Below are 20,359 nucleotides of genomic sequence, written 5' to 3' on the forward strand. Positions count from 1 at the left end.
CACAGTCATCATGGAATCCCATTACTGTCTCCAGAGAGATTCTCTACAGATACGGGATTTTAGTTCCTGTTGATTTTAGTGTTCCTTAAAACACCTGTACCACCAGATGGGTCTTGTTTTAACTTGCCTGAGAGCAAACTCAACATCTCTGCAGGACCTTTCAGCAGAAGACTTCAAAATAAAATAAAGCCTTGGAGGAATAAATAACTACCTATCCTGGCAATCAAGAGTGATAGGAATTGGAAGGAAGCTTTAAGAAATTAGTATGACAGATTGAGGGACATAGAGGTTGAGTTTTAACACCAGTGGTTCAGGGAAACCTCATCTTCTGTATAGCCTGCAAGGATAAAAGAAAACTAATGCTCACCAGGTCTCGTCCAAAGGCTTGAGAAAGAACCATCTCTTGTTCCAATTTCTTCTTGATGTACTCAGCAGATAGCACCATTCCCTGAGGACAGACATAAAGATAGATAACAGAATGTGAACAGTTGCACATCAGGCCTAAACTAGCCAGCACCATACTACCTGAAAGCTATGGTATGTAAGCTCAGAGTGCCACATAGCATGTGTCAGGGTTGAGCAGGAATACCAAGTGCATTAGGCATGTCTTGTCACACACTTATTAGCACAGCCATGAACTATTTAGGAGAAACAATAGTTCTAAAGTTATGACAATACTCAAAGGCCCTATTCCTGGACTCACAGTATAGCCTAAAAAAATCATTTATTGAACATAAGGTTGTGCATCAACCTTGTGCATAAGGTTGTTCAGCTCATGCTGAGAACTGTGGTAGAGCAGACAAATGACTTTTGGCAGTGTCAGTGTCTTAACTACAAAACTTTACACTTTCATTTAAAATCTGTGAATGAAAACATTRACTAGTCTAACAAATTCACAGAGAAATCACAGAATCACAGAATGGTTGATGCTGGAAGGTCATCTAGTCCAACCACCCAGCTCAAGTAGGGTCACCTAGAACACGTTGCACAGGATCTCATCCAGACTGGTTTGAATATCTCCAGAGAAGGAGACTCCACAACCTCTCTGGGCAACCTGTTTCAGTGCTCTGTCACTCTCATAGGAAAGAAATCCCTCCTCATATTCAGGCAGAACTTCCTGTCGTTCAGTTTGTGCCCGTTGCCTCTTGTTCTGTTGCTGGACACCACTGAAAAGAGTCTGGCTCCATCCTCCTGACACCTTCCCTTAAGGTATTTGTAGACATTGATAAGACCCCTTCTCAATCTCCTCTTCTCGAGGCTAAACAGGCCCAGTTCTCGCAGCTGCTCCTCAGAGGGCRGGTGCTCCAGTCCTCCAATCATCTTCGTAGCCCTACGCTGGACTCTCACCAGTAGCCCCAAGTCTCTCTTATACTGAGGAGCCCAGAACTAGGTGCAGTACTGAAGATGAGGCCTCCCCACGGCTGAGTAGAGGGGCAGGATCACCTCCCTCGACCTGCTGGCAACACTCTTCCTAATGCACCCCAGGATACCATTGGCCGCTTTGGCTACAAAAGCACATTGCTGGCTTGTGGTCAACTTGTGGTCAACACCAGGACTCCCAGGTCCTTCTCTGCAGAGCTGCTTTCCAGCAGGTCAGCCCCTTCAGCAAAGGCTGAAGAACAGTGATGTAATCCAGGATAAACATCAGTAAACAGAAATCAGCTACTTCCAATTTGCTCAATTCGGACATCAAATTATTAACATTACCTGGGCCAGCCAAAAAACAGAGAAGTTTATCTACTCTGTTATTTTTGATTATACCTCTCCCTGAAAACAGTTTAAATACAATACGAACATTACTGAAGACTGTTTAATCTCAGATATAAAAGGAACTCATGATCCTCACAAAAAGCAAAGAAATGGATGATTTTCAAAACCATCAAACCAATCTGACTACTGAAGAAAAACAGAACATAGGTGATTTTGCTGAACTTGTAAATGCAACGTTTGCACCGTTACCATCACTATCAAAGAGCAGATGTCATAATATTTCATGTGTGCGCTCAGACCTTCTTTCAGTAGCTTGTCAGCTTCAGTTGCATTTAGGAAAGTCTCCATTTCCAACTCTAATGAGAAACAAATGGCAGACTACTTACATGAATTTCTAATATGGATTTAGGATTCTATTTTTGTAAAGCATGACCTAAATCCATGGTGATGCTACTAATAGACTGTCAGTCAGCCTTGTAGCTATATTTTGGTAATGATAATACGTCATTATATATACAGTGATTTTAAAATCATGGAACCAGAGTTTCATCACTGCAAAGTTGCACTCAAGCTCTCTGTTAAAATGGTCTGTTTTATAAGTTTCACTATATCTGGGCTTAATTTTAATACTTCACATGTAAATGGGCAGAGAGATTAGAAATCTACGGAAAGTGAGAAGAAAATATTCTATATTGCTTTGCAGTTTTAAGGCACAAAATGTCTCTGCAATATTTGAAAAACAAGGTGTTTTTTGTATAATATCAATATCAGTATCTCTCTAGCATGGAACATTTTCAGGCTTTCCTTGCACACAAGTGTGAATACCCACAGAGGGCTGTATTTGGCAGAGATAATAAAAAAGTTATTAAAAGTTATTGCTCTATCTATCTATAACTGTTCTATCAAATGAGTGAAAGCTCTTATGGCTGAGCTTTCAGGGTACCCTTTTAGCAGCTGCTTACTGTCACCTTGTCTGGCTCACAAAATAAGCCTTCATTACATCATCATTTTAGTAGTTTATTTCTGTACAAGTTCAATAGAATAGAGAAGGAATAGATGCATTTTCCAAGTTAACAACTGGCTGCACTGCTAGTATTGGCAACAGGGTTTTGGCTTCTTGTAAGACCCTGTTTGAAGATCAGCAACTGATGGGGAGAGATGGTCTCCACCTCACTAAGTGAGGCACGCCTGTCTTTGCCAACAGGTTGGCCAGCCTAGTAAAGAGAGCTTTAAACTAGGTAGGATGGGGGAAGGGGAGAGTTATAAAGACAGGGTACTCAACAAAACACAGCTCAAGTATGGAGGCCACCAGCAAGTGCATGCAGCTGGGCAAGTGCATATGAGACATAGCTATAGGGGATCCTTCTGCACCTCTCCCAGGAAACCTGCATGCACAACTATCTCTCTGAAATGCCTGTACACCAATGCATGCATAATAGGGAACAAACAGGAGGAGCTGGAGATCTACGTGTGGTCGCAGGGCCACGATCTCATTGCAAACACAGAGACATGGTGGGAGAGCTCGCATGGAACGCTGTCATGGATGACTACATACTTTTCAGGAAAGACAGGCCGGGAAGATGAGGCTGTGGAGTTGCTCCTTATGTAAAAGAGCAACTAGAATGCATCGAGCTCTGCCTAGGGGTGGAGGAGGAGCCAGTCGAGAGCTTATGGGTAAAGATTAAAGGGCAGGTTAACATGGGGGACACTGCTGTGGGTATCTACTACAGGCCACCTGATCAGGAAGAGGAAGTAGATGAGGCCTTCTATAGACAGCTGGAAGTAGCCTCACGATCACAGGCCCTGGTTCTCATGGGGGACTTCAACCACCCTGACATCTGCTGGAGGGATAACATAGCAAGGCACAAACAGTCCAGGAGGCTCCTGCAATGCATCGATGACAACTTCTTGACACAGGTGGTGAAGGAACCAATGAGGGGGAGTGTCCTGCTGGACCTTGTGCTAACTAATAAAGGAGGACTGGTTAGAGATGTGAAGGTTGGGGGCAGCCTTGGCTGCAGTGACCATGAGATGGTGGAATCCAGGATCCTGCCTGGAGGAAGCAAGGCAATAAGTAGGATCACAAGCCTGGACTTCAGCAGAGTGGACTTTGACCTCTTCAGAGACCTACTTGGAAGAATCCCATGGATTAAGGCCCTAGAAGAGGGGTCCAAGAGAGCTGGCTGGTATTCAAACATGACTTCCTCCAAGCGCAAGAGCAGTGCATTCCTGAGTAAGAAGTGCAGCAAAGGGGGCAGGAGACCTGCATGGGTGAGCAAGGAGCCCCTGGCAAAGCTCTGACAGAAGAAGAAAACACACAGAATGGAGAAGAGGGGACAGGCTACATGGGAGGAATATAAGAATGCTGTCAGAGTATGCAGGGATGCGACAAGGAAGGCTAAGGCCCATTTGGAATTAAATCTGGCAAGGGATGTCAAGGATAACAAGAAGGGCTTCTTCAAATATAAATCAGTAGAAGAGGAAGAATAGGGAAAACACGAGCGCATTGCTGAATGGGGCACGAGTCCCAGTGACAAAGGATGCAGAGAAGGCAGAGTTACTGAATGCCTTCTTTGTTCAGTCTTTACTGCTAAGGCCATCCCTTAGGAATCCCAGACCTTAGAGATGAGAGAAGAAGTCTGGAATAAGGAAGACTTTTGCTTGGTTGGGGAGGATTGGGCTAGAGATCATTTCAGCAAACTTGACATCCACAAATCCATTGGCCCTGATGGGATGCACCCACAGGTACTGAGGGAGCTGGCAGATGTTGTTGCCAGGCTGCTCTCCCTCATCTTTAAAAGGTCATGGAGAACTGGAGAGATGCCTGAGGAATGGAAGAAAGCCAATATCACTCCAGACTTCAAAAAGGGCAAGAAGGAGGACCCAGGCGACCTCAGTTGCTTGAACCAAATCAGCCTCACTTCCATCCCTGGAAAGGTGATGGAACAGCTTGTTCTGGACATCATCTCCAAGCATATGGAAGAAAAGAAGGTGGTCAGGAGTAGTCAGCATGCATTCACCAAGGGGAAATCATGCTTAACCAGTGTGAGAGACTTCTGTGATGGACTGATTGGCTGGGTAGATGAGGGGAGAGCAGTGGACATTTTCTACCTTGACTTGAGGAAGGCTTTCGACACTGTCTCCCATAAAATCCTCCTAGAGAAGCTCAGGAAGTGTGGGTTAGATGAGTGGACAGTGAGGTGGATTGAGAACTGGATGAAAGGCAGAGCTCAGAGGGTTGTCATCAGTGGTGCAGAGTCTAGTCGGAGGCCTTTAGCTAGTGGTGTTCCCCAGGGGCCAGTATTGGGGCCAGTCTTGTTCAACTTCTTCATCAATGACCTGGATAAGGGGACAGAGTGCCTCCTCAGCAACTTTGCCGATGATACCAAACTGAGAGGACTGCCTGATACACCTGAGGGCTGTGTTACCATTCAGAGAGACCTGGACAGGCTGAAGAGTTGGGTGGAGAGGAACCTCATGAGGTTCAACAAGGGCAGGTGAAGAGTCCTGCGTCTAGGGAGGAATAACTCCATGCACCAGTACAAGCTGGGGGCTGACATGCTGGAAAGCAGCTCTGCAGAGGAGGACCTGGGAGTCCTGGTGTTGACCACAAGTTGACCATGAGCCAGCAATGTGCTTTTGTAGCCAAAGCGGCCAATGGTATCCTGGGGTGCATTAGGAAGAGTGTTGCCAGCAGGTCGAGGGAGGTGATCCTGCCCCTCTACTCAGCCGTGGGGAGGCCTCATCTTCAGTACTGCACCTAGTTCTGGGCTCCTCAGTAYAAGAGAGACTTGGGGCTACYGGWGAGRGTCCAGCGTAGGGCTACGAAGATGATTGGAGGACTGGAGCACCYGCCCTCTGAGGAGCAGCTGCGAGAACTGGGCCTGTTTAGCCTCGAGAAGAGGAGATTGAGAAGGGGTCTTATCAATGTCTACAAATACCTTAAGGGGGAGTGTTAAGGGGACGGAGCCAAACTCTCTTCAGTTGTGCCCAGCAGGCAACGGGCACAAACTGAACGACAGGAAGTTCTGCCTGAATATGAGGAGGGATTTCTTTCCTATGAGAGTGACAGAGCACTGGAACAGGTTGCCCAGAGAGGTTGCAGAGTGTCCTTCTCTGGAGATATTCAAAGCCAGTCTGGATGAGATCCTGTGCAACGTGTTCTAGGTGACCCTACTTGAGCTGGGTGGTTGGACTAGATGATCTCCAGAGATCCCTTCTAACATCAGTCATTCCATGATTCTGTAATCAAGTACGGATTCAGACCCTGGACTTGTAATTATTTTTAAATTAACTTTGTTATTAAATCAGTGATTTTTTTTTCCTAAACAGTGAGGCTGAGATCTTTTTTTTTTTAATGGTTAATTTCCCAAATTGAGACTATCTCCTTTTTTTTAGGCATAGCAATTCACAAACCTTGGTTAGAGCTAAGCTTTTTGACCGCAAATAGTTCACAGAACTAAATGCTAATGGAGGCATTAACGTTAACCCAAACAGAAACATTTTCAGTTGTAGTATTGGTGAAGTGATGAGTTGGCTTATGGAATGTAAACTTCAAGAGCCTTAATTTGTAGAATGTCTGATTGACACTGCAGGAAGTACAATGTCATATTGGCTCCGCAAGCAGAGTTAACAGGCTATTTCAGCTTGGTTGGTACGCAGGATATGCATGCAGGTGGGTATCAGCATGAAAAATAATAATAATAAAAAAATAAACTTGCAGGAAGCTCCCAAGTGGCCAAGTACTATTCTCAAATTAAATGCAAGTTTTAGCAAAACATTTATTTCTGTATTAAAATTGACTTATGGACATTAAAAATGCATTAAGACATACATTTTAGAATTCTCTTTTCTCCACTAGTCTCTCTCAGGAATCAATAATATCACAGAATCACAGAATGGTTGAGGTTGGAAGGGACCTCTGAAGATCATCTAGTCCAACCACCCAACTCAAGCAGGGTCACCTAGAACATGTTAGACAGGATCACATCCGGGCGGGTTTTGAATATCTCCAGAGAAGGACACTCTGCAACCTCTCTGGGTAAGCTGTTCCAATGCTCGGTCACTCTCACAGTAAGGCAGTTCTTCCTCATACACAGATGGAACTTCCTGTGTTTCAGCTCGTGCCCATTGCCTCTTGTCCTTAGTATATTATTGTCTAATGATTAATATTGACAATACTTTATAATAGAGCTGTATTTGCATACTAGTAACAATAGAAAAGGAAATAATGAGAAGTCTGAATAAAAACTCAGTATAGAGCAGAAGGGAATGATCTGATAAAGTTTCAGATAAATTACTGGCATATGAATATTTCCAGTTAAAAAAGATCAAAAGAAAATTTGTAACTTCTGCACATACCTATTACTAGATTTTGTACAGATTAAAAACAGAAACAGTTCCCATTACTTTCCTTTCGTTTTGTTTTACCTTTTTTACTTCATATAAACTGTTTATCATAAGGATTGTGCAAAAGCATTTTGAACTAAAGGAATTAGCTTTGACAGTTGACATAGTGCTTAAAAAGTGTTAAAAAAATAAAGGTTTACGTATCAAATCATGTGATAAAATACTGCCTCATTTATCTGGGTTTCATTACTACATCCTATTTAACTGTTACACTGATTCATTTGGGGAAAAATATAAAAGAGATACTAATCATCACAATAGAAAGGAACACAACTTCATTTTCAAAAAGGGCCCATTCTGGAAGAACTGGCTGAAGAAACAGGAACTCCCATCTCGTGGCTCTGAGTTACGAGCTCTGTGTCCTGCCCTGAAGGAACCCTGACCAAATGATCAGTAGCATCTTGCTTCCCTGAGAGGCAGCATTTCCCAACTGATGCTAAGTTCTTTCTAACACACATATTCTCCAGTGTCACAACATCTTTGAGAGGCTGCCAAATTCCTGATAATCTTAAAACTCAGCACGTGTGTCATTACTTTGCTGGACCGGGGCAAAGGTGAGCTCTATACTAAAACGGTTTAGTCAGCCCAGTCACGATCACTAAGACAGACATACAACATCAGTCTAATTATACAGATGCAAGTCCTGCCAATATCTTTTTATGAGGTTCAATGACTATCCCACTGCAACGGATTTTTTTTTTAGCCTTATAGCCATTTCACTGCAATCAAATAATACCCTTCATGGGAGCACCTCAAGCAATTAAGACCACTAAAGTTTTTTGTTTGCTATTTTTGTCTATACTTAAAAAGTCACAACCTAAGAATAAGAAGTGGCTTCTACTTACTTTGTGTCCCAGCCACGTTCCATGGTGACCCTCAACTGGAAGGCGTTCTGCATCCCCAGTTAGGTCAGTCAAGGCATCCTGGAAGAAAGAATTTACCATGTTTTGGACAAGTCAAACACCAAGAACAAGTCCAGATGTCTCAGATTATCCCCAAAGATTGGTAAGGGCCCAGGGTATTTGAGGCCACTATATAGTGTACCTACTTTTGGAGACAGAGTTCCTCGGATACTGATGACCACCTTCTTCTTATCATGGTCCACAGCAACATAGAAAGGAGTTTCATAAACCTGGAAAAGATCTACTACTGTAACATGCTGGTGAGGCATTCTGGCTTACTTATTCTTCTATTCAGGGCAAAGCAAGCAAAGTATCATGACAAACTATGCCTTAGAGGGAAGGACTGCACTGAATGAGCACTGATTTTTTGGAGTAGCAAATACTTCTGTCCAAATGGCAGAATTCCTTGGCAGAGAGAGTGGAGAAGGGGCTCTAAGGGCAGGAAAAGGCTTAGGTTACCTTCTTTGTACCCCTACACCTGAAAGCACACAGGCCTAGTAACAAGGGGCCACAACAGTATGCCCCAAATACCAAGGGGCTTGCAGACTCTCCTCACCGCATCATGACAAGAAGTGTAAACAATGTCCACTGAGGTCATATTCTCATCCAGAAAGTGCCGCCGGATGGCAATGGCATTGCAGCCACAGCAGTTATCTTCCTCAATGGTGACACTAGGTGCATAGCGGGGACGTGAGGGACAGAGACAGCAACATCTGTAGAAGTAGAAAGAAAATTGTTTTGTGGAAAAGAGAGGAATGTGGAAGAGACCGTGGTGTTAGAGTAGAATGTCCAGAGACAGGAAGGGGAAAGGAAGAGAGAGCCTGCATGACACACAGGCCTTATCTCAACACCAGTGATTTCCCTCACTTTTAGGTGTTCTCACACAAAACAGAAAACACAACTTGGTTCAGCATCAAAAAAAAAAGGCACTGAGATGGGCTGTAGTTTTCCTTCTGAGCACCAGAGAGCGCTACAGTGCAACAAGTCTCCAAGGAGTCACTGCATGTGGAGTTGGGACCTCTCCACACCCTGCTTAATAGCACAGTCCTAAAATGCTTCAGTACACAAGTCAGCTAGCATTTATTGAGCTCTACATCTATTTTTTAGCATTAGTTATAACAAAACAACAAAACAGTTCTAGAATCATCCCAGAACCAAAAAGGAAACTTAGATTTTCTTTCCCTCCTCATGAGTCATTTCACACGTAAAAGAGTAATATATTCTTCCTAACATACAAGCAACTCCTGTGCTGAACCTAATTGTAAAAAGTTCAATCTCAAACCCAATCTGGTGACAAAATTATGATGGTTGGAGGTAAATATTTAAAATGACAGTGCAATCCTGAACTGAACTTATTGTATTGCTACCATAAGATAAATAATATATAGTACAACAGGAAAACTCCAATCAGTCAGAGAGGACACAGCACAAACTGTAGCCAAGTCTTGCTGACGTTCTATTAAAGATCCAAATGTCAACCCCCTGTATTTCTGAGCTTGCTGATAAATTTGATTACTGAGCACCAAGAAGTCACTTTGACTCAGTGTGAATATAGTCTTATGCCAGATAAGTTTTCTCTGCTGGCTGTTCAAACTGTACAGGACTGGAATGATCTTTAGTGTACCAGAGATGACAGACCATAAGATGGCCTGGCTTATTTAACAGAGTAAGCAGGTAAGTAAATGTAAGAAAGGACTGAGGGAAAAGATATGGGAGTAGAAAAGGCTCAGAAAGTGACTGAGTAAAAGAGATAGAAAGAAAGAATGAGAAAGGAAAAGGAGAAAGAGGAAAAAAGTAGAGGAGAAAAGAAGGAAAAAAAATAGAAGAGAGATGAAAAGAGAGCAAATTGATAAAAGAGAGCAGAATTCTAAAGCAGGGGGGGAAATAGAAGGGAAAAGGGGATAAAGGAAGAAAAGGCAGAGCAAATAGACAGGACAGCCACTCACGAGCAGGATCTGGCGAGGCGACAGAGTCCACATGTGGGTTTCCTCATCAGGTACATGGGCCAGCCATAGGCAGCCAGGGCAAACAGCATGTAGTAACACACTTCTTTATATCGCTGCATCTCTTGCTGAAAGAGACAGGAGACTCACTAAAGGCCTGATAATCTTTTAGATGGTGAATTTTTCTACTGCTTCCCTTTTCCCATCACAGTTAGAGAAGTGCACCCTTTTTTCTGAAAGTCACCCTTCTCTCTCACCAGCACCAGAACAGCAACACTGACTGCATTTCCATGGGACTACTACAGCAAGCTGGTTACACTGAGCTAGATCCTCCCCCTCTTAAGAACAGCTATGCTAAATTTTGTGAGTGGAGGGGCCAAACTTCAAGCTAGAAAACAGTTACAGAGGTATTCTCCTCTGTTTACCAAAAGCATTCTGTAAGACAAGGCCATGTCCTGTGGGTTTTGTTTTACCTTACCCTAGCTGGGGAGAGGAGAAACTACTGTAAGTGTCAGGAAGAGAAGCTCCCTAATTATACTGCTTCCACATAGCTGCAGGCCATAATATGCCCAGAGAGAAGACTGTAAAGCCACTGAGTCAGTCTGGGATTGTATACCTCAGTGCTGTCTTCTGTAAATCATGTTGATATCCCTCCCCACAGGCACATACTCAGAATGAAGGACAGTCTAAACACGAGCAGGATGTTAGCACTAAATGTAGCACAGCAGAGCACAGCCACAAGCAGGTTAATTACAGAATCACCTTGGATCAGAGATGCTTGGATTTGGTCAGCCTCTCTTGCAAAAGTTATCATCTAATCAAGGGAGATAAAAACAAGTTTGCCCAGCGAAGGGCTACAATGACAACATGGAGCCAGGAGAAAAGCCAGGTTTGCATAGAACAGAGCAAACCACAGCCACTTTCATCTTCAGAACTGCTGAGAGAATCAGTGCCAGGAAGGAAGGCTCCATTGCACTCCAGGCAGCTCCCTACTCTAATCAAGATAGAGCCCAGAATGTCAGGCTTCTTGGGCTCCGCTGATGATACCTCCATGTGGAGCTCCGCATGACACTCCTGGCTGCAGCACTGAACCCATACCCCTGGCTTTAGAGAAACCTCACACTACCTTTCCCCTTCTGAGCGGAAATATTATTACCTCCTTCAAAGCAGAAGGCAGAGACAAAAAATGCCTTAAAAGTGCTCCAGAGTCCAAAAAAGCCTCCAGAAAAGCTAGCACTGTTGTTATAATCTGTTGTTATAATTTTTCATTTCTTTAACTATTACAGAGTCAGGGGCAGAGAAGAGGGAAAGAGAAAACACTCAGAAAAAGATGACAGGTTACATGGAAGCATGGTGAGTCTGCAAAATCACAGTCCAGTGACTTACCGCATTTTTCAGATCCAGATACTTTGTATTCCTGGTCACTGGCATCCCAGACAGAAAAGCTAAAATGTCATTGTTTGCCTGTAAGTCACAAATATACATAAAAATTCTTCTCCATGCTATTAAGACACAAAATCTATGCCTGAGAAATAGAAAGCACTATGTAACCTGGTCCAAGACAGCTTGCAATTATCTTGTCCTGATTCCTGATCTGGTTCCAATTTCCACCTTATCTGATCACTGACATCTGAATTCCACCTCTGAATATAACCTTTTCTACTGGATTGGCAATCTGCAAATCCCAATGCCAATAATTGCTTGGGAATTTAGGAATTTTCCCCTGAAGTTCCTCCTCTAGTTTTGTCCAGATGATGGAGTCACCTTTATATAAGAGGGAAGAGTACTCTCTGCATTCACTTTCAAGTAACTGCCCCCTTCTTTAAGGCTGTTGCCCATATGGGGTCAAGAGCACAATCCATATGCATCATCTACCTAGAAAAGAGGACAGGTTTCAAGATTGACTCAGTGTCAGTTGGACCCTTCTCAAGTCTCAGAAAACTTGCTTAAAAAGTAGCAGGTAAGTCAGAGGCCAAACGAGATACCCACTGCCTCAGTGCAAAGTGATGTGCCCCCTCCACCCACCTCATCCAGCACAGCATTGCGTTTTGCTCGCTGCCGTTGGCGCAGAAGAACCAAGCCTGCAATGATGTCAGATGGGACGATGTCAAGGTCTCGGAAAAACTCAGCAAAAAGGTAGGCGATTTCAGAGTAGGCATCCTGCAAAATACAATGAAATAAGGGTTTAGAAGAAGTTTGGTTGTGGGAAGCCTCAAAACAGGATGTAGAATGAGAATCAATGCAGCAGTGATGGCCTCATTTCTGTAGCTCTGTCTTCAAAACATCCAAGAGGCTGGACCAACAAAAAGTGGGACTGAGCAAGTGCTGTAGTAACAAATGGTCAGTATTTTGACTACTGCCATCACCCATCCTTTTCTCCAAAGGCTGGTCATCCAGACCTTTCAGCTCGTATTTTCATAGCATCCTTTGCTCAGTAACAAATGTGATTGTACATGCAACTGGAGTCTGTCTGGACAAATTCTAAGCTGTGCACTAGAAGAAAGGCCTTCAGGATAGGATATCTCTCTCTCTCCCTTTCAACAAGCTTTCAAAAAAGTAAATACGTTCTTTCCCTAGAAGAGTTTTGGAGGAAATAAGCCACATTTTTCTACCTGACAAAATCCTGCAGTGCAAGATTATTTCCTACCATTTTCACTTGTCTACAGCAGCAAACAGAATCATCATTAAGAACAGGGTTTCAGGTGCCAACACTGCAGGTTTCCATATTAGCTATATCTTTGAAGAGTAAATTGGCATCAGCCTTTTCCACAGCATTACAACTGCACTATCCTCAAAGCACTGACCCCATAAATTCTAGCCAGTTTTTTGAACACGCTCAAAATAAAAGATGTCAAACTCCCATAAACCCAAAGTAACCACACCATTTAACAGTCTGATCAAAGTGAAGGCCAGAATGTTTAATATGTATTTCTTGCTCAGAACAAAGAGTTTCTACTAGAGCTCCTGATATTATATTGTGGGATTGACTGCAATATTTGGCTACAAACTCTGAAGGCTCTGCGGCCTGGCAGAACCTATGGAGACATAGCACTGTTTAGGTCATTCCAAATGTGTAACAGCAGATTCTTGCCCTGATGCCATGTCCACTCTGCAGAATTCTATTTGCTGGCCAAAGGAATGATCTTTCTCTGCTAGAACAGTTTTTTCCATGAAGCCTGGGAGAGGCAGCAATGGATTAATTTCTGATCCATTACCATATGCATTCATTCCACACACTACCACGCCAGGAAACACAAAGTTAGACAAAGGTTTCACAGAAAAGAGCCTGAAAATTGCTCAAGCTGAATGTAAAATGGAAATCCTACAGCACATGGAACTTGGAGATTCTGGTATCTGCTTTCATCCTGAACTAGGGGATGAAAGAAAAAAAAAGAAAAAATAAAGGAGACAGATGCTCACTGCAGAATATAAAATTGGTTTTAAATAAATAAAAAGCTTAACACAAAGTGAAATATTTTGCATTCCTGAATGAAATTATTTGAAGGTTGTTCAGAAACTGGGCAACGCTGTTGCCTCTCAGGACTTAACGTTTGAGGTGCCCCTATTCTCTTTTCAAGGCTCCTTAGCCTGGCTACAGTGCCCATGCTGCCCCCTCAGGACAGACATCTTTGGATACATGGACAAGGCTACCTGGTTGTGTGGTCAGAGAGAAGGGAAGTTGGGCACTTGGAAAGCATCTCTTTGATGAGGCAGCATAGGCAAGTAGGGGAACAGAAAATAAATGCCAAGGGAATATTGCTGTTTGAACTGCCATTGTACAAAGCCTGTTTTGTTTCAGTTTTCCAAGTGGGTTTTCCCAATCAACTCTAGCAGATGACCTGTGAAAGATGGGAGTTCTGGACTAATATTTCTCAGCAGGACAAGAGGTTGGGGCTGGTAAATTCCCTGGGAACATGGTGGTATTTCATGCAGTTTTCCAGGAGCATGTTATCAGGAAGACCAGTGTGCCAGCACTTGTCGATGAATTTCTACAAAAGGACTATGACGACTCCTGCCGCCATTCACACTTTGGAAACTTCATCCTGAGGATAATTCTGGCCAACAGTTCCTTTTAATCTTGCCTTCTATGATAAACATAGATGTTCAGGTAGGCTTCACCTCAGTTTTCATCATTTTACACAGCTCTTCATTTTATTACATCTTCACTGCTGACATTAAAATCTCAGTCTCATTTCTCTTCCTATATAAGTTCACGTCACTTCCACATGCTCCTTTTTCTGCTGCATCTTTAAGGAGACCAGACATTACGCTGTGTTTAGTGAGGACGTATCACTGGTATAGTCAGTCCATCAGTGTTTTCCACGTCATTTTCTGTGCTCTTCTACTGAAGCTTTTAAGTTTCTTTGGCCATTGTTGTGCAGATGTCTTTTTTGAGGTGTCCTTGATAACTCCTAGCTCTTTTCCTGAGAGGCTGTAACTAATTCAGAACCAGTGTACGCAAGTAATTTAAACTGTTTCTTCAGATGTGCTTCACCTCATCCTTCTGTATTATGACTTTCATCTATCATTGGTAACAATTGCCTGGTTCTGCCTAGTCATTCAGGAAGAGTTCTCAAATATTCATAATTCTGACCAATCTAAATATTACCAAGTCAACACCAAAATTTGTCACCTTATTATTCACTTCTCTAGTAGGTTATTCAGACTCCTGTTGAACTCTACCCTAAGGCACAAACCAGCTTTTACTGCCTTAGATATGGAGGAACTGCTAATATTTATGGAAACAAAATCAAGCCCCTTAGTCTGCTCTGTTGGATAGATATCTGCATGGGAATTCTGATTGTAGCACACGAAAATTTCAAAGCAATAATTTTCATTTGAATTCATGGATTAAGTTGCAGTTTTGGCCCATTAGCAGTCTAGAAGCATTCTTTTGCCTGTTCTTGTCTATTTTCCTGCTTTTCCTCTGAGACAGACACAAACAATAGGAAAAATTACTTAAGCAAACTATCTGACAAAGGAGAAACTGTGAAGCTGACCACAAAAAGTGCTGTCAAATGCTGAGACCAAACATGGTCTAACAAAAAACAAACAAACATAAAAAACAAAAACAAAAAAACACCTTAAAAGTTCACTGCAGCAGTAAGGTAAAAAATAGCTTCAGGGGAAATAAGAGCTTAAAACTGAAAGCCTTGCTTTTCAGGGCTACTAATGTGCCCTCCAGAGAGTGTACTGTAATATTCAAAATTGGAAGGTTAATATTGGCCATTTTCAAAAGATAGCTGTGCTCTTCAAGGATGTTACACCTGTATCTAGAGTAGAACATTGCCTTGTATTTAGGCATGGATCTCTGATCCAGGTGCCCTTCTACATGAATGCAATTCTTCTGCCAGACTACTCCGGCTCGAAGGAAGGAAAATGAATAAGCATACAGCAAACCCTCAAGCCTGTTCTCTCTGCAAGTACTCAGCTTGCTGCTTCTTGGAGGGCACTTCCAGTTCCTGCATACACTACTGTTAAGGCTCACTGACGCACCTAAATCTCAAACAACATCCACACAACAAGACACACATTCAGTCTTGATATGGGAATCCCACATTGCTGTGGTTTGCTGAGTTCCATGTATTGTCAGCCATACAAGGAAGTTATTCTCTGATAGGAAAGATCCTTGGTACTTACTGACTGGGAATCTTTTGTTCGTGTGCAGCAAAGAAAAACTTTGAGTCGGCGTGTCCAACTGCTGGCTTGCCCTTCTTCCAGGCGATGCCTACAATAAAGAAGTAAAGGGTAGGTATACCCACAGAGTCAGGCAGAAGAATATGTTTGCACATGAACAACAGTAGGATCCAATACATACAGCAAGCAGCCTATTCTCTGTCACTAGTAGCATGCATACTAAGCGATGTTCTTACTTATGCTGGTCTAGGAGAACCAAGGACACTTTATATAGACAAGAATGCAGCTCATGTTATAGGGAAATGAGGTCATTAATGATCTAGCTGTTCTGGTCAGGAGAAAGTTTCAGTACTTATATACATGCTGTCCTGCCTGAATGGGATGGCTGTAATTGGGCTACTGCTATTCTACGATCTACTGGAAGCAGGATGTCTAAGAGCCCTTGGCCCTCCAGATGGAAGGACAGTCTAATGGTAACTTGGTAGCTGCACCATATCCTAGGATTTACTGCCACTACTAGTAAGAGAACTTACTTCTGGAGGAGAGGCAGGCCAAAAAAAGGCTGTGAGCACTTACTATAAGAGACAAGTTTTTTCTAAGAAATAGCTTATTTGGCAAAACATTTATATATAGCAATTTGCATTCTTCATTCAAGCATAGTGCATAACTCTAATCAGGAAAGGAAAACAACCGGAAGGTTCTCTTTTAATTTAAAAAAGGTTAAAAAATCCTGACTAGAATAGGTTCAGCTCAACCACATTTAGCGTACATAATATTTCAATTTCAGCTTCAAAATTAGCTAATTGAACAACCTTATTTAAAATGAAGTATAGGTGAGTTCACTGTTGTGAGCTTGTCCTTGTTACTACACTTGCAGGATAATATTGCCTTGTTTTTGACTAGTATACCTGCAACCCACAGCTTCTCTAATGCAAGGTCTTCTTTTTAATGTCAATACAGACTAACTTAATATGGGTCAGACTGATAAAAAACACTTCATTTGCTGTCTGATGATCACATCAGGAAAAGCCCAAGAGCAGAGAATGAGAAGAAAGACTTGCTGACAAAGGAGTATTTACCTGCAATGGAAGGTCAAGATTTGGCTAGGTAATCTATCTTCTCACATCTTAACATTTTAAAACAACAACTATCCATAACCTCCAAGTAAGATTCAAAAAGTGGAACAGGAATATGGCTGTCCTAAGACAGAGCTGGCAATGATTAGTTTGCTCCACAAATGCCAAAAGAACTCAGGCAGCTAAGAACTTACAACGTCACCACAGAGGTTGAGAAAACAAGTGTGCTCTGAGCTATTTTCACTCCAAGTTTTCCCAAATACTTCTTTTTTTTCCTCCTAATATTGAACTTCCACATGTTTAATATGAGCCTTAAAGCAACTCTCTCAGAAAACTATCAGCAAAATAAGTTAGGCCTTTTCTTGTGTTATTTTTTAGCCCAGCAAGAACACAGAAAGCCCACACGCATCAAGATGCCACTAGGAAAGAAAAACTACTGAGTAAGACTCCAGTAGCTACGGAAGTGTATTACAAAAAGGAAGCTACCAAAATTATGTGTCTTCTTAGTGTGAAAAACAAGTCAAGTTCTCTCATGAGTTAAGATAGAGGAAATACAACTCAGATTTTAAGTGTATTACAAAGTCAGGTTATAGCTTTCCATGCTATACACTGTTGTACAAAAGGTATGTATTACTTCAAACTGAGAGATCTCAATAGGAATGGCTGGTCCTCAGAAACTTGTGGAGAATTTCAAAATATTCCTTTTGGAAATGGTTGTTACTGAATACACAGTAACATCTGATGTTTCCATTTCACATTCTACCCCACAGTTATTAACATCTGTTAACACTCCATTTCTAGAGTGGAAATCCACAAACAGCAGGCACATTACTCACTGAAATGCTATAGGCCTGGAGGAAAAATCTGGTCAGGACTAAAGGGACAAATACCTACAGTAAGTGTTCGGGAATCTCAAAAATCTGCACAGAGGAGATGACTTGGTTGTTTTGTTTTGCTTTTTAAGTTCTCAGACATAAAGAACTTTGCAACCTGTGGCACTTAGTTTCCTCTGAGGAGAAGAATGGATCAAGTCAAATAGCTCTAATTTAACATGGGGTCCTAGATCTACAGTATCTTAGCGCAGCTTCTTCAATCAGAGCTCCCTGGGAATGTCCTGATTACAATGAAACAGTTGCACACATTAGCCTAACAGGGCATTAATCCTAAACACTCAAGACAAAACTAGTGTTAGTGCTATATTCAGAAGGTAAGGAAGAGTGCCATATCACATTGCAGGAAGAAACAAGTTCTCTCAAACATATCTGTACTTGCTGCATTGCCCCCAGAAAAGTCTGAAGATTTTTATCTCACCAAGACAATCTGAAGGATCCCATTTCAAGACTCTGGAGGACTATGGAACACTCCTTGAATATATGTTCTCAAAGAGAAATTCATGATTTCCAGAGTATTTTTAAATAGTCTCATTTCTTCATTCAAAACCTTCAGTCTGACAAAGCCACATTCAGGCCTTCAGCCTGACAAAGCCACATTCTTTGCTGACAGCGACATATGTCAAGACTGCATACAAAAACAAAGCCTGTTTCTGTTGTCCCAGTACTGGGGGGGGAACGCGGGGCAGGGGGGCGGCAGGAAGAAAAGAGGAGAAGACTTCTGAAAAATACCTTAATGCCTTCCTTGGTAAAAAAAAAAAAAAAAGCTTTCATATCCCCATCTGGGTAGCTTACAAAGATGCAATCAATTCTTAATTAAAACATCTAACTGCCAACACAAAAGAAATTGCTTCTTAGTCAACCCCATGTATAAGACATCTCAGGCCAGAAGTTGGTATTTTGAAGAAGATAAAAACAAAGAAAGAAGAGGCTTTCGAAAAAGATGCTATCTTGACCTAAGTTAAGTCTAAGTACTGCCTCACTGTTACTAGGCAAAACACAAGTGTCACAGGGTGGACAAACAAGCTGTTGTGATCAGCACTGTGGCACAAAGGGCTTATAAGAATTTACAAATCCACTGAATAACATACGATCCAGCCAAATCTCATGTTGCTTTGCCTCCTTTGAATACAGATGCCCCCACATAGCACCCAACAGTCTGAACTGCATTCTTCCAAAACAATCCTCAACAGTAACGGGAAGCAGTGCTTGAAAATGAATGCTCCCCAAAGTAAGGCAGGAAGAATGGCAAAAACTGAAGAAAGCAGGGTGCACATCCAGAAATGCTGCTTTACCGCAGGTTGTATGTCCTGAGGTTGCGCTGTCTCCGCTTTGTAGCACGCAGCTTGACAAAGGTCCGCCCTGTTGGGTCAAAGACGCACAGGACAGTGATGCAGACACTCAGGATGACAACCCAGTTGCACACTACCATTCCTGCAAAGAAAGAAGAGAAGTTAGGTACTCTGTTCCTAAGACTTGGCAGTGCCATCTCCTGTTCTTCTCCACGCACATCACATCCACCTCTCCAGTGCTGCAAGGCAGATAGAGAAAGCTACCCCAAATACTCTTGCAGCCACTTGTAGCAAAAGAAAATCCTCTGGAAAGTCTTCTGACCACAACTAGTTTTTTTCAGCTGTTTTGGAAGATTATCCATTCAGAAGATCATAAAGGACATGTTGAGTATCTAGGGGGACTGCAACACTAGCATCAGGTGCCCCCAGGAGACTGACTGAGATTCAAAATGAATTCTAGGAAAATAGTAAAGCCATGGTGAACTACAGGGTAACTAGGCCTTTCAGATTCACTGAACAGACCCTTCCATAGGAACATGGATTCCTGTCTCATTGCAGACAGCACAAAAAAAAATGAATACGACAATTTTTCTGAGCAGTAACATCTCAAGATATCCCATCTACAGCTACAATCCACTTTCAACAGTCAGTCCCCATATGCATGAATGGATTAGCTCTCTAAGACAAGAGGATATCTCTGCATACTCAGGCATGCACACAAACCACATTCCAAATACATACCTAAAGTGACACTCTTCGCAGTGATATCATTGCATGAAGTGTAGTACTGTGTTAGCCAAATGATGCCCACAATAGCATACACAAACTCGATCACCAAGATAGCTGAAACAAAAAGAACACTATGGATAGTAGCAGCATCTCACTCATAATCAACAATTGCCTATCCCCATCTTTTGTAGAGAATGCACAAGAACACTGTGCAGAGTGCTAAGAGTTGGCAACTAAATACTTCCCTGTGACAGGTTCTTTACTCTAGCAGGAAAGTTGCACAGGATTAACTACTACATAACTGGGCCCCAGTGCTTTGGAGGGCAACCTTCAAGAAAATGAGCCAAAAAAGTAATGTCTCTTTCATATTCACTACTCCTAAGTAATGCAAGGACCACATATGTACAGAGCTGCAAGTGCTCTAGGCTGCATCAGAGGCATGATTCAGAGAGCCATCTTCCACTCACTTCAGTGGAAAGACTTCTCTATGTACCAAGAAGCACTGTGTAGCAATATCTAGGTCTTAATCACCTCAAACAGCTGGCCTGATTCAAAACAATAGATGAAATTACAGGAGGTGGTATGTACTCAGAATTAATTCTGTTTACTACACTTCACAGATTTTCACAGCACCTCCACCCTTTGTAGTCCTTACAGCAATAGTTCCCAGGACACAGTCTTCAAGGACACATTTATTGGCTCCTTAGTTCTCCATGTTAGCATGATAACAATCAAGAAATTGAGGGCTAACAGCGGCTCATTGGAAAAAAA

At 42.3% G+C, this 20,359-nt stretch overlaps 1 protein-coding gene across 1 annotated transcript in view; it reads right to left on the reverse strand.

The window, feature by feature from the left end:
• Positions 1-20,359, reverse strand: part of DAGLA (diacylglycerol lipase alpha) — a 74,447-nt gene that overhangs the window by 21,418 nt on the left and 32,670 nt on the right. The window contains exons 5-14 of the mRNA XM_085317789.1: positions 19,601-19,702; positions 18,863-19,001; positions 15,605-15,692; positions 11,990-12,124; positions 11,351-11,428; positions 9,968-10,092; positions 8,578-8,734; positions 8,168-8,251; positions 7,965-8,042; positions 368-448 (exon numbers count right to left, since the gene is read on the reverse strand). Of these exons, the coding sequence (XP_085173915.1) occupies positions 368-448; positions 7,965-8,042; positions 8,168-8,251; positions 8,578-8,734; positions 9,968-10,092; positions 11,351-11,428; positions 11,990-12,124; positions 15,605-15,692; positions 18,863-19,001; positions 19,601-19,702 (1,067 nt within the window). The remainder of the gene's footprint in view (positions 1-367; positions 449-7,964; positions 8,043-8,167; positions 8,252-8,577; positions 8,735-9,967; positions 10,093-11,350; positions 11,429-11,989; positions 12,125-15,604; positions 15,693-18,862; positions 19,002-19,600; positions 19,703-20,359) is intronic.

This window comes from Rhea americana, unplaced genomic scaffold, assembly GCF_003343005.1.
Source record: "Rhea americana isolate MKP2758 unplaced genomic scaffold, rheAme1 scaffold_506, whole genome shotgun sequence".
Lineage (NCBI taxonomy): Eukaryota > Metazoa > Chordata > Aves > Rheiformes > Rheidae > Rhea > Rhea americana.